General features: G+C 34.9%; 1 protein-coding gene across 3 annotated transcripts in view; it reads left to right on the top strand.

Annotated features, from left to right (window-relative positions):
* The window catches only part of ZNF280D (zinc finger protein 280D), a 110,364-nt gene that overhangs the window by 46,603 nt on the left and 48,373 nt on the right, over nucleotides 1-15,388 (top strand). For all 3 annotated transcript variants that reach the window (XM_069459494.1, XM_069459497.1, XM_069459504.1), the window contains 4 exons: nucleotides 8,600-8,823; nucleotides 12,256-12,413; nucleotides 13,059-13,159; nucleotides 14,168-14,314. In XM_069459494.1, coding sequence (XP_069315595.1) covers nucleotides 8,600-8,823; nucleotides 12,256-12,413; nucleotides 13,059-13,159; nucleotides 14,168-14,314 — 630 coding nt within the window. The remainder of the gene's footprint in view (nucleotides 1-8,599; nucleotides 8,824-12,255; nucleotides 12,414-13,058; nucleotides 13,160-14,167; nucleotides 14,315-15,388) is intronic.

Genomic DNA, 15,388 nt, shown 5'->3' on the forward strand with positions numbered 1-15,388 from the left:
GGGGTCCTTTGAGCTTCTTGAACCTGTATATCTAGAGTTTTAGCAAGGCCTGGAAAATTTTCCTCAATTATGTCTTCAAATAGCTTGTCCAACCCTTGCTTATTATCTTCTTCACCCTCAGGAATGCCAATAACTCTCAAGTTAGGTTTCTTCACATAATCCCACATTTCTTGAAGACTCTGATCATTTCTCTTACTTCTTTGTTCTATTTCTGTGACTGACTTATTTAATTGGAAAGAGTTATCTTCAATCTCTGAGATTCTTTCCTCTGTTTGATCTACCCTGCTCTTGAGACTTTCCACAGTGTTTTGTAGCTCTATAAATTCTTCATTTCTAGGAGTTCAGTTTGGTTTTTCTTCAGTATTTCAATTTCTTTAGTGAATTTTTCTTCCAAATCCTGTATTTTTTTTTTTTGTGGTTTCTTTGTGTTGATTATCCATTATTTCTTGTATATTATTCAGTTTGTTTATAATCCATAATTGAAATTCTTCCTGTAACATGTTGGTATTTTGAGTCTGGTTTGTGTCAGTTGGTTGAGAGCTGGTATTTCTCTTTGGGGGTGAGATTTCCGTTTGATTCTTTGTGCTCCCCGTGTTTTTTCACTGGGCTCTTCCCATCTAGATCTATCATTAGATCTTTTCTTACAGTTTTAGTCTGGTTAACAGCACACTTTGTACTCTGTTCTTAGGCTGGGAAGCAATCTAGGTATGTTGCTTCCTTTGTCAAGAGGGGGAGACTGTTGTATATTGTTAGAGTTTTTTCTACCTCAGTTGGGGGACTGCTTCTGGTGGGTCCAGCCCTAGAGGATTGGAGTGACCTAAGACCGGTTTGGCTAGTTAAGTCACTGTGTTGTGGTCTTTCAGTAAGCAGGGAGGATCCACACTAGTTGCAGGCAGAAATTCTGTTTTTTTCTTTCCTTTGGTTCTTCCTCTGTAGGGGTGGTTTCTGTCTCTTTCCGCAAGAAAGACACTGGCTACGGGGAGTGGGCGGTGCCCTCGCTCGCTCAGCACCCCAGCTGCTACAGCTCCCACAGGCAAAAGTCTGCCCTGGCCCAATGTCCCCAGGGACCAGGCTCCGCACTCTCACCTCTGGAGAAATACTCAGTGTTTACACAAGGGCGGGGCCCCTATAGAGGGTCCGCAGACCAGGGGAGGGAACCGCTCAGGGAGCCGTATGGCACCCTATGGCTCCGCAGCGGCTAGGCTGTGGGCCCCAAGATGGCCACCGCGCCCCCGCAGATCGCCGATGCTGGGGGTGACTGTTCAGGGTCTGGCAGGCACCAGAGCTGGAGGCCTGGCGAGCTTCGAAGCCCACCGTGGCTCCCCAGCTAGAAGGCCACCAAAAAAAAAAAACAAAAAAATCTGTGGTTCGAGGCTCCTATGCTGCTTTTTGCCTTAGCGCAGCTCTGTCCCTCCTCGCTAAGCGCGGACTCAGCTGAGATCCCCCAGGGTCTAAGCTGTCTCCCGATAATGTCTCCTGTCTGCAGAGTTTATGCAAACCCCGAGCTCTTGGTTGGGTTCACGGACTAGTGGAGCGAGCCACCCATGGAGCCGCTTGGCACCCTATGGCTCCACAGCGGCTATGCTGTGGACTTCAAGATGGCGACCGCGCCCACAGATCGCCGGCACTGGGGGTTAACGTTCAGGTCTGGCAAGCACCAGAGCCGAGGGCCTGGCGAGCATAGACGCCCACTGGGACTTCCCGGCTAGGGAACCGCTGACAAAAGCAAAGAAATACAAAAAAATCTGTGGTTCGGCGACCCTTTGCTGCTTTACGCCTTAGCGCAGCTCCATCCCTCCTCGCCAAGCGCGGTCTCGACTGAGATCCCTCAGGGTCTAAGCTGTTTACCAAAAATGTCTCCTGTCCGCAGAGCCCCACGTCTCCCGCAGTGATTCTGCACCGGCTTCAGGCAGGTCTCTAATTAAGTGGGTGTGGAAGTCAGTGGGGAGAACAAGCCGCTTTCCTAAGAGGCTGTCCCCACCCCAGTCAATGGTGAGGCGGGTGCAGCCGTCCGCATTCTCCAGAATTTCATGATCCTATTTCCCGTTCACCTCAGACTTTTCTTGCTCTGTGTGTCCCACGTTGATTCTCCGTGGATTCACATCACTGTTCTTGTGGGGGAGCGGTCCTCTAGTGTTGTGGTAGGTCGAGATCCATGCCTTCGTGTCCGGGAGCACGAATCCAGGAGGTCACCACCACTCCGCCATCCAAAGAAAATTTTTTATGGGTTTGTTTTATATCCTCCCTGATTTTCTTTCTGCATATACAGGTAAAATTGAATGTTCTTATTTCCTCTCTATTTTGTATACAAATTGTAGCATATTATATATAGTTCTTTACTGGAGAGACTGGCAACCATTCTCCAAAATGTGGCTTTTATGTGTTATGGAAGTTTGTGATTATTTGTATTGGAATCAACTAAAACTTCCTAGAACGTTCATATACTAGAACACTGTAAATTCTTTAAAAATGAAGGTATCTCTACAATAGGTAATAATATGGGATGATCTGTAAGACATACTGTTGAACTAAATTGAATAAAATATGAACAGTGTATGTGCTTATATCATAAAGAAATCTGAAAGAATAGTCACCAAATCTAGGAAGGGAAAGTTTAAATCTCTGTGGACTTTTTACTTGCTATTTTATACATTTTTATGTATCAGCTAAAGTTTTAATATTATAATAATGATTTTCATTTTGAAAAAATGTGACTTTTAGATTATTTGTGAATGATATTTTGCTTTTATTATACATAAATGGAAGATGACTGGCATAAAAATAATGTTTTCTTTCAGTGGAAAAATGTTTAAAAATCAGTCAAATATCATACAATAATAATAACTTTCTCTAAGACTGTCAGACACAGTACTAAGCTTTAAATACATTATTTTATTTAATCCTTAGAAAATTCTTAGAGATAGACATTTTTCTTATTATATGGCAAATTAGCATAACTAGAATTCAAACCTCAGTCTGTTTAATGGTAAAGTCCATCTTTCACAAATATTTTTTACCCCTTTTTGAAAACTATATGGGGTATTTTCTTTACTATTATGTGGAAACTTGAAAATAGGTTTATTATTTCCCACTTAGGGTATGGAATTTAGTATTTATCAACCAAACCTAGCTTATTAATTATATTGTTTAGATTTGTGTATCTTCTCTTATAATACATTTAGTCTACTTGATCTGTCCTGGATTGACGAACACTAGAATCACAATTCACATCTTTCATTATCAATATTCTCTTTGATATATTGCAATTTTGTTTGAATGTTGTTGCTGTTATTTATGATATAGAAGAATCTAACTTTTATAACTGTATTGTGAAGGCATTCTTTAGAATTTTGATGAAGTATCCTTTTCTTGGTCTTTTTTTTTTTTTTTTTTTTTGAGACAGAGTCTCACTTTGTTGCCCAGGCTAGAGTGAGTGCCGTGGCGTCAGCCTAGCTCACAGCAACCTCAAACTCCTGGGCTCAAGGGATCCTACTGCCTCAGCCTCCCGAGTAGTTGGGACTACAGGCATGCACCACCATGCCCGGCTAATTTTTTCTATATATATTTTTAGCTGTCCGTATAATTTCTTTCTGTTTTTAGTAGAGATGGGGTCTCGCTCTTGCTCAGGCTGGTCTCGAACTCCTGAGCTCAAACGATCCGCCCACCTCGGCCTCCCAGAGTGCTAGGATTACAGGCGTGAGCCACCGCGCCCGGCCTGGTCTTAATTTTTAGTGTCTTTTAGCCCAAATTCTACTTTGATGTTATGCTGACAACTCTGTTTTTCTTCTTTTTCTTTTATGGTTTCCATTTGCCTGGGTATATTCTTTGTCCTTTTATTGTCAACTCTGTTGAATCACTTTGTTTTAGGTGTGCCCTTTGCTCTCAGTAAAGTTGATTTTTCCTTCATGACACTATATGAAAAATCTCTTTTATTTTAGTAGTGGGTTTATATTCATCAATAGGATAGATTTATTGGTCTTAGTTCTCTTGCAATTTTTTTTAAGCTTTTCACTATGTGGTTACTTTATTTTAAGCTTTTCTCTATGTGGTTACTTTATATGTATGTAGTTTGGGTTTTTAGTAAAGTTGTAGTTTTCTTCTCCTGGTTATCTTTATAATTTTAAAATTATGTAACTTCAGTAGTCTTCTATTGCTTTGGCCGTTCTCTACTATTCTCTTCTGTAAGGATTGATTAAAATAGCATTAAACTTCCTATTCTTAATCCACCCTTTCTTGATTTTAGTCAACATTTTTTAAGTGTTTACCTTTGTTTTAAAATGCTTATATCTATATTACTTTATTTGGTGGCTCTAAATAATATTTCTTGATGAGCTGCTAGCATATGTCAGGCAATCTATGAATTTCCTTAACTCATTGTTCTTTTACCCTCTCCTAGTTTTTATTTGTTGGTTGTATTATTTTTCCATTGTCAGGGCATATAATATCACATTAGGTTTTCTTAACCTTTTCTCCACATTTGTTTTCATCTTTTTCTACAGTAAATTTATTTAATGTTCATCACCAGTCTATTGTCATGGTTTCTTTGTTTTTCTCTTTGGCTGAAGTTCATGCTCTAGTTATTTCCCCAGGAAGAGTCTGGGAACAGCATTCTGTGAGTTCTTTCATGTTCAAAGCAGTTTGACCCATTCTGGAAAGACTCTTTGGCCAGATATAAAGTAAATTGATCCCACTTTGAGGATCTTGTTGCTGTAGCTCCCATTTTGTAGTATTAAATGTTGCTATTGATGGATCTGGGACAAACCTGAATTATTTTGCCCCTTATAAGTGATTTGATCTTTTTGGCTGTTTACAAGATTGTGTTTTAAAGACTGATACTTTTGCAGTGATATACCTCGGTACTGGGAATTTTGGATCTGTCTTCTCTGGCACACAGCATGTTCTTTCGACCTGTATATTTGTGTCTTCCTTTGTTTTAGCACAGTTTTCTTGGTTCTATTTTTCAATATTTGTTCCATACAATGACATCTCTAATATGAATTTGTCTGATCTTCTTTGCCTGGCATATCTGTCATTTTCTTTTTAATCATTTTTTACTCTTTAAATTTTTTTTACTTGCTTTTCTTATTACTAGCCTGTGTGTCCTTTATTTTATTTTATTTTATTTTATTTTCCAATGTCTGTTCACCACTGTACTCCTTTGTAATTTGTCTTTATCTCTTGGGTTTTTATTTTTTCCTCTACTTTTTCTCTTGATTTTGCCAGTCTTTTATGACTTTTTATCGTCTCACCGTCTGTTCTTGATTTGTGGTCTTCCAAATAGAGACATTTGCTTCATTATGTTTTTGAAGTTTGTGGCAAAAATTTTGGCTACTGTTTACATCTGCATCTGCTGCATGGCATCATATTTCTGGTATTTTTGTTAGAATTTTACATTTTCATGTTATTTGCCTTCTTTTATTATAAAATCTTTTTGTTTAGGTGTGAATTACTATCATGTTGAACAAGCTGGATTTTCTTTGGCTAGCTGTTTTATACAGGGTTCCTTTTAGGAGGAAACTTAGGTTGCCAGGGCAGTCTCACAGCCTGCTAGCTGGTTTGTACAACTCTTTGCGGGGCAGAAGGCTTCCTGCAAGTGTGACTTGTGTGTCTCATTCCTTATGTAGCATTGCCTTTGCTGCTTCTCTGTACTGGACCAGGTCTAGAGTACTTCTCCTGTCATCCTTCCTGCCCCAGCTTCTGTACCTGCTTTTGCAAACAAAGGATATAGCTTTATGCTTCAGGATATGTCTTTCAACTTTAGGATGTATATTTTTACTGACACTTTCTGAGATCTGTTACCCTTGCCTTCTCTGATTTATTTGCAACTAAATGCCATTTGCCTAATGTTGGCTGCTTTGAGTAGTGCTTTCATCTATTATGGCATCTATGGATTTTATTTGGCTTTTAGTTTCAATGAAAATCAAATAGTAGAATTTGGTTGTTGGGGCTTTTGGTTAAATACCAGGAGGAAAAGAGGAAAATGTTGACTGATGTAGGCCATTCATATGAGAAGTCCTATTTGACTATTTAAAAATAGCATCCCACCTCCTTTGCTCTGAAAAATACTACCTAAATTTTTAGGGCACTAACAAAGCAACAACACATAGTCTGTGTACAGGGAGGAGTGAGGATGAGAATGGTGTATAGATGGTGTCTAATTTGTCAAACTAGAGCAGATGGCATTAAAGGTATGTGTTTAATATTTGCAGAATGGCTAACCCAGGAAAATAAAGGATAAATGAAGGGGTTGCAGTGAAGGGCTAGTACCAAAAGGGAGTAGTAGCTGAATAAAAGATGACCAGTTGATCTTGGACCGTAGCTCAGCCATGCCCTCCATGGCTTATTCTGCCTTCCTGTAACTCTTTAAATCTAAGCTTAGTTCTCATTTCTTAAGTTGCTATTTGTAGTTTGGATATTTTCTGTAGGATACATTACTTTCTTCTGAATTAACTAAACCCTCCACTCTAATTTACTACATCTTATTGTCCATTCTGGGTTGTCAGTGTTTATTCTTCACCTCTTTTATAATGATCTGAAACATTGGTTAAAAGGCACTGTGAACAAAGTTTGTGTGTTTATTTTTAAAATCTGATCCTATCTTAATTTTCTAAGTTAATATTAAAACAAAGAAAATAGAAGAACAGCAAGTAATTGGTCATCTATTATGTGTATCATAATTGATGGGAATTTTAGGATAATCTTTACTTTCATAGATATCCCAAATTTGGTATTTCTGGGGAATATAAACTTTGTGGCACACTCTACCATATATTATTTTGTAGTTTTCAGAAAAGAATCAAGTGCCAAATATGACTCAGAATAACTTTTATTGAAAGCCAGATTTAATGTTTGGGACATAAGATTATCCACATTTCTAATTAGGGAAACTTTTCAGTATTATGTGGTTTTTGCACATTATAATTTTTCCGTGTTGTTGTTTGAGATCTTTCCTATAGGAAGGTTGCAGATAATGGGAGAGTTTTAACTTATCAAAATGATGCCACTGGTGCACATCATTAGTAGTAAAACATAAATTTTGACTAACTTTTCTAATAATGCTGGTGAATTTACTCTAAACCATTCTTTTCTCCATTTATCTTTAAAAGGTAGTATTTTTTTGGAAGGAACTTGGCCTTGTAAAAGTCCTTAGAAATAATCTGACTGTCGTAAGTTTGAGCTGTTAAATATTATATATATCTCAAGAGGAATCTAGAAACGTATATAGCAAAACCTTTCTCATCTCCCTTTTTGTTGTAGTTTCTTTTTTTTTAATTTATTCTGAGTGAAGACTAAAAGGATCATATTATATTTGAGAACTAATGTATTTATCCTAATTTTGCTTAGGGATGCAACCTTAACTCCTAAACATAAGTTAGTTATGTCACTTTTTAAGGGTCCATTTTATTTAGTTTTTCTTTTCTTCCCTCCCTTTGGATCTATTTTAGATTTTTTTTGGGGGGGGGTGTTTTTCTTTTGTAGATTTCAAAATTGACAAGTGAAACAAAGTAAGTATAATGTAAACTTGAACAAAATGTTTTAGGTCTGTCTTGGATCAAAGGCCCAGCTTTCCATGTAATACAGGATGTTTCATCAATGATCTGACATTTCACATGTGGCAGGAGAGGAAGTGGATGTTGTTATCTTAGAAATGGAATAGAGTTGTGTTTAGGTTTTCAAACTTTCTTATGTTGCTCCTAATTTAACAAATGAAACAGTTAGGTAGCATTTAAGTTACAAAAGATGTAGCTGGGTGACTTGTTTAAAAAAATATAGATTTGTGGGCCCTGCCTCTAGACATTGTGATTTAGTTGGTCTGAAGTGGGGCTCAGGAATTAGCATTTTAAACAAGCACTTCTGGCTTTTCTAATGCAGGTCTTCCTTGGATTGCCCACTGAGAAAACTGTCCTAGAGAAATACTACAAATGAAAATTATGTATAACAAATAAAATAGTTATATCCTATTTTTTAAAAAGCTCATATATGAAAGTATTCTATATTAGAACTAGTTTATGACATCTTGATTTTACTCATGAGGAGGTAAATTTCCCCTTCCAATATATAAGCATTCTAGATTTCAAGATGTAACTGTTGAAATTTTCAAGATGTAACTAATGCTTCTTTCTTTGTGTCCTATACATTTTCTAGTACCTCATATCTGTGGAATGACAGGCTAGCTGTGCTCAAAGTCCAGTTCCAGCCAGGCTTTATGAAATTTTGTATATCACTTGATAAGTAAATATATATCAAGGCACATAAAATTACATTTCCTTTCTATATATCTTGACACAGGTATGAAATGAATAATTTTTGGTAAAGGAACAAACACATTTTTATTAGAGATTTACATCTGGAAAGTTAAATTGCAAGAGAAAAGCTATTTGATCTATAGCTTACCCTTGGTTATATGGTTTTTTTTTTTTTCTGTTTATTAAGATAAATAAAATCTGTATATGCATCACAAATTTTTAGTGACTATTTTTCCAGATATATAAACAAGCATAGTTTTACATTATCTGGCCTTAGCTGTAAACACAGATTCACTTTTTGGTGCATATTTTTTTTAAAGAATAAATAAGGCTTCTATTTTTTTCTCTTTCAGTATTGTTGTCCAGACATGATAAATAACTTCTTGGGACTGGCTAAAACAGAATTTTCAAGTACAGCAAATAAAAATACAACTGTTGATTCAGAGAAAGGAAAATTGATCATGTTAGTTAATGACTTTTATTATGGAAAACATGAAGGAGATGTCCAGGAAGAACAGAAGACTCACACAACCTTTAAATGCTTCAGTTGCTTGAAAATTCTAAAAAATAATATTAGGTATGTAAATACTTATTTTTATTTATGTTTGAAAATTATAATGCTGCAGATATAAATGGTATATTTCTATCTTGCATTTTTCTGTGCCATTCTACATAAGTGATTTTAACATTTTCTACTATAACAACAAAGGCAGATTTTCTTGTTGAAAAGCTTTTGTCCTTTCTTATATTTTAGAGTTTGACTCCTGTATCTACTCTTAAGAAAGGACAAAGTTTATTTTAACGTAAGACAAAGTGAATTTTTCTCTATTTTAACAGTGATATGTGAATTTTTATTAAGTAATTTTCATTTTCTAGCTGTGTTTGAATTTTGTTTTTCTTCACATCACAAGAAGAGCTACGTCTTTGTTTGTCCAGTTTGATCTCCTGCATACTCATCTGTTTAATGGTCAAAGCTTTTAATTCATATTTATAATTTTTAGAACATTTACCTTGTGGGAAAAGTGATCTGTTTTAGAGATGTACCAGTTTTAGGAGACATATCTGCTTTGATTTTAAAAATTAACACCTCTAAAAACTAGAGATTTAATTCCCAATGGAATTTCAAAGATTTTATATATAAACTGTTTAAATTTTAGGAACTTATACTTTGTAATCTTTGAGTTACATGGCATATTACAAAGCTATCATCTTATGTAATTAATAGAGCAAAGTAATGGCATATTGAATGATATTTTTCATTGGCTAGATATTTATAATATGTATAGCCTGATATTTGTAATATATTAAGATTGTTTTTCCACCATTTTATTATAATAATTTTCAGATATTTAGCAAAGTTTTCAAAATTTTACATTGGACACTTGTACATTAACCACCTTCCTTGTATCATTAATATTTTACTATACTTACTTTATCATGTATCTCTTTATCCTGCCTTCAAACTATCTGATTTTTTAGGTGCATTTCAAAGTACATTGTGTGTGTGCATATGTAAACAAGCATATACATATATGTATGCCTTTTTATGTTTGTTCATGATAGCTGTCATCTATAATTCTCATTTTAAAGCACCTATAATTACTTCTGGGCCCAAAATTTAATTATTTATTTTCCTGTGAGTTCTTGGGTCCAGAAAAGAAACATAGAAAAACGCTGAGATATGCTATGATATATTCCTGTAACAATTATTCATGGTTTCTTTATGATAATGCTTTATAGTTTTCAAAGTTCTTTCATGTATCTTATTTTGTATGAGTTTTCTTATTTCTTTACCTTCTTTTATCAAGCTTTAAGAGCCATCAATAGCTAAGCATCCCGCTAGTTTGACAGAAAGAAAATTGTGCTTTCAGATATAACACTGAAACAGTATTACAAAAGAATTCTATCATTTATTCCTATATTTTTACCATTTTAATAATAAAATACATCAGAAAATTGTGTCAGTAATTATGGTAAAATGCATAGAAATGTGGCTTGCTGACTTAGTTCCGTGTTGTTCTTAAATATGGTGCATATGATATTACAAGTTTTTTCAGCAGTAGTTTTTTGGCTTGTCCTTTAAGATTAACCCATTTAATGTCAAACATGGAAATGAGAAATTCCTTTTTTGTTAATTTCCAAAGACAGTTACATATGTCTAGATTATCAGAATATATTGACATTTTAAGCAAACTGCATTTGGGATAACATTCAGGAATTGAGCATTTTAAAAATATTGATAATTTAATAAAGGTACCTTAATGATAAACACCTCATGACCAAAGAAGTCAAACATATTATATAATATTTTACCTTAACAATAAATTGGGAAGGCAACTGGATGTTTTTAGGGAATGGTAAGAAATTGATAACTCAATCTTTCTTCTCTGTGCCCTATTAACATTGTGATAGGGCATTTTTTTTTTCTACATCAAGTGTCACTAAAAATAGTTAGGTTTATTTTGTTCTGTGAACATCTTTGTAAGAAGTTTGCTTTTTTTTTTTTTTATTTGGAGACAGAGTCTCGCTCTGTCAGCCCGGCTAGAGTGCAGTGATGTCATCATAGCTCACTGCAACCTCAAACTCCTGGGCTCAGGTGATCCACCTGCCTCAGCCTCCTGAGTAGCTGGGACTACAGGCGTACGCCACCACACCTGGAGAGTTTTTTCTATTTTTAGTAGAGATGGGGTCTCACTCTTGCTCAGGCTGGTCTCGAACTCCTGAGCTCAAGCAATCCTCCCACCTCGGACTCCCGGGATTCTAGGCTTACAGGCATGAGCCACTGCACCCAGCTGAAGTTTGCTTTTTTTGTTTCCCTCGTTTCCATCTATTGGTTTGAGAAGTATGAGCTCCTGATGGAGGATCATCTAATAATTGACAGAAGCTAGCTGTTTAAAGGATTATTTTATATTGATTGACTTGAAGTGTTGAAAGTTGTGAGCTGAAAGTTTAATGTCTCATGATCTTTATGTAAATACATAACCAATACTAGGATTTTCTACGGGTGTTTATAGAGCTGGTGTTAACATGAAAGGAGGAAAAGATATTTCAAGGTGTACCATAACTGCATTCTAAAGTGAATTAGTGTTGTAAATGTGTGAAAAAGATATATATTATAACCTTGATAATGATTGCTATCCAGATTGATGACATTATCACTTAGTTTCAAGATTATTTACTTTAGGGGTTCAAAGTGAATAATTATTAATAGTTGACCTAGTCTGAAAATTGTTTTGATTGAATAATTTTATTCTCAAATTCAGCAAAAAACTTCTTCGGTAAGATTTTTTAAATAGGTATTCCTATTTATATTGCAGTCTCTGCCATTGAAGGTCATAGTTCCTGCTCATAAGAAGCCTTCTAGGGAAGCTGAAATAGCAGAATGTAAAACTGAAAAATGGACGTTACCTACAAAGGGCATAGTCTGCAAGTTAAAATGAACAGTCTCTGCTAACAGTAAACCAGTATCATTAAATAAAACAAAAGGTTCTTGTAATTGTAGGTATTAAAATTGCTATTACATGCATTTAGAAACAAAGACACAAGTAAAAATACCAGTAATTCGTCTTTTAAGCAGCTGGAATCTATTGTATATCTTCAAGGCCTTAAAAGATTTCTCTCATGGCTCTGTAGCTGCTTCTAGTGGTAGAGTTTCTTTCCTTTCAGTATTCTGCTCTAAAATGTAAATAGTATTTCAGGTATAAAAGAAGCCTGCTCTTTTATCCAAAAAAATTTTAAATAATCTGAAATAATGATTAAGAGTTATATTAAATTAGTGATGTTTCAGATTAATTACATTAATGACTTATTTTTAAAACAAAGATGAAAAGAAGCTTGTTTAGCCACGTGATTATTTGAAGTAGATACTTTTCTAGAGGACTTTAAGAATTTTGAGATTTTATTTTGAGTAATACCTGTATTTTTAAGATTTAGGTTCAAATACTTATTTGTGAGATTTCCTTTTTGTTTTTAAATCTGAATTTTTGCACCTGTTGACAATCATTTATAGGTTTATGAACCACATGAAACACCATTTGGAACTTGAGAAGCAGAGCAGTGAGAGCTGGGAAAACCACACCACCTGCCAGCACTGCTACCGCCAGTTTCCCACACCGTTTCAGCTGCAGTGTCACATTGAAAGTACACATACCCCCCATGAATTTTCTAGTGAGTTACAGTTTCATTTAAATATTGAATATTATTGATTTTGATGATATAAACTGTGAGAAAACCTTAGAAGTCTGTTAGAACAATAAGAATAAGAAATAGACTTTGGAATTTGAGGGTGAAATTGGAAAAGTTAACTTTTAACTTCTATATAAAGTTAGTTACTAAGATTAAAGTACCTCTTGCAAATAATTCCTTATGAAAACTGCCTTGGCATAACCTGTGCTTTATATTTGGGGGACTAAATTAGGAGCCTCACGTCATTATTTTCAAATACTGTATCAGCGTCCTTCATTTAAACTTTAATAAGAAAAGTAACTACAATTGTAGTTAAAATCACAGATTTTAGAGCTTAACAGCTTAGATCCAAATCCCAGATCTGCCTCTTAATATAGCTACATGATTTCAACCACATTACTTAGTACTTGAATAATGGGGATCATAGAAATACCTTCCTTATAGTGTTGCTATAGGAATTGAGTTAATGTGGGTAAAGTACTTAGAACTGTGCTTACCACACAGTTAAACTATATAACCGTTCACCAGCACTACTACTAATACTATTGTTGTTGATACGATGTATAAAATATAATTTTTATATTTATATCTTAAAATGTTGTCATACCTTTTCCCTTTCCCTTTTAGCCATTTGTAAAATCTGTGAGTTATCATTTGAAACAGAACATGTTCTTTTGCAACATATGAAGGACAATCATAAACCTGGTGAAATGCCATATATCTGCCAGGTACACTCAAAATTTATTGTTTTCTTAAGTGTTTGGTTTGTTTGTTTGTTGTTTTGGTTATAAGATTTAAGCCTATTAGACCAGAAATCAAATTTTTTTATAAAGGGCCAGACGGTAAATATTTAAGGCTTTGAGTGTTATATGATCCCTGTTGCAACTAATCAGCTCTGCTATTGTAGCACAAAGGCAGCCATAGACAATAAGTGAGTGAATGGGAGTGTCTGTGTTCCAGTAAAACTTTTTTTATAGATGCTGAAATATGAATTTCATATGCTTTTTATGTATTATGTTAGTTCAACCATTTAGATAAAATTGGTTACTAAAATTAACGTCCTTCTTGTAAATAATTTACAGTGGAAAGTTCCTTGGCATAATTCATGCATTATATGAGGCATAGGCAGTGAGCTGGATTTGGTCCACAGGCCGTTGTTTGCCCACCCCTCTACTGGACAAAGAGGCCTTCCTAGAGAAAGACAAACATATGGACTTATTTAATCATATAGGGGAAAATGTGGGCATACAAGAAAAATACAAAATGCAATTAGTTGCAAAGAACCCTATCAAATGCTTTGAGACTATGTTTTTAGAGAATTTGAAGGAATGGGAAAGGAAGCAAAAGATAAATTGCCACTGTCGTAGACTTGGAGGCCATTTACAGTCTAAAGGAGAATGCTGTTTTATATAGCAGAAAAAACATTTTACAGAACAAGAGATACCAGAGCTTGAAAATTCAAATCAAGATAGGAGGTGATAGATAAAAAGATCTGATAAAAAGAAGGGAATTGAGTTATGTTTTGGGAAGCATCCCCTTAAATTTGAAAGATAAAAGTTATGTCTCAAAGATTATCTTTTGGTATTTGAATTAGTGGGATTCTTGGTTGTATAGGCATCAGAGCTGGATTGGTAGTACATAGTGCTTTTCTAAACAAATGATCCATCGTTGTTACTTTGTAATTGCTTATCAGTTATAAATTTTCAAGTTAAACTAAGCCTTCTTTCTATTTCTAGGTTTGCAATTTTAGATCTTCATCATTTTCTGATGTAGAAACTCATTTTAGAACATCCCATGAAAACACTAAGAACTTGCTATGTCCATTTTGCCTCAAAGTTATTAAGATTGCGACACCCTATATGCATCATTATATGAAGCATCAGGTGAGATTTACTAGTTCTTACTTGTTCATGTTGTCTTAGCTAAAAGACTGATTATGACTTAGATTTGGTCTGCAAGGGAAGCAGAGTTGTTTCAAATAGTATGATTAACTTATACTTTATGTTGAATTACTTGTGAAATTTCCATTTCTTTTCCTTATTTCTTTGGTGTTGGTGTGGCTCATAAATAATGGAAATTCTGAAAGACAGCTAGAAATAGGAAACCTAGTTTTGAGAGAAAAAAGAGAAGGTGAGTGGGATATCCAAAAAAATGGATATTTTAGGGTCTAAGAGTAGATATGGAAATGATTTTGAAGGGAGTTATCAGGAGGAAGGAAAAAGATGAGTTTGAACTGACAAAGAAAAGATTGAGGACTTAGAATCTTGTTTTCCTCTTTCTCTTCAAACTTTATTTCCACTTTTTAACCCCCTTATTATGAGAAGACATGTTGTCATCATTGACACTTACTGCTCCATATATGAACGCTTCCAGAGAACTATATTTAGATCATAACTTGTTTCCTGGATGACTTCTGCCAGTTCTGCTATATAATTTTTGGGATCCAGTATTAGTATTTGTACTTTTCTCTTGAAGGGTACAATGTTATGCTTACTGGTTCATTTCTTGAAGCTATTAAACCATCCTTTGTTTGGGCTAAAAACTGATGCACTACTAATTCTATTCTTGAGTGCTTGAAAGAATAACAGTGCCTTGCCAAAATCAGAAGCCGATGGATTTACCAGCTCACTAAAAAGCTTAATAAATTTTTGATTATTGGTTAAATTGGCATACCAGTTTATTCAGCATTGGTGCTCACTTTGTCAGTTTCGGTCATTAGCCATCATGAAATCAACTTGTGTTTTTTAATTGGGGAAGATCATAAAAGAATTTCCAAATGCATTTGCAATCACCTGTGTCATCACCTATCCACTTATCCTTGAGTTTTGGCAAGACTTTCTATTCTAGGGTTTTCCCAACAGTATTCCATCAGGTGTTAATAGGTGTTTCCCCCAAAATTGTCACTGGTAAATAAATTTGGTAAATGCCTGGATTTACAAAATTAAACAATTTTGTTT

This window comes from Eulemur rufifrons, chromosome 2, assembly GCF_041146395.1.
Source record: "Eulemur rufifrons isolate Redbay chromosome 2, OSU_ERuf_1, whole genome shotgun sequence".
NCBI lineage: Eukaryota > Metazoa > Chordata > Mammalia > Primates > Lemuridae > Eulemur > Eulemur rufifrons.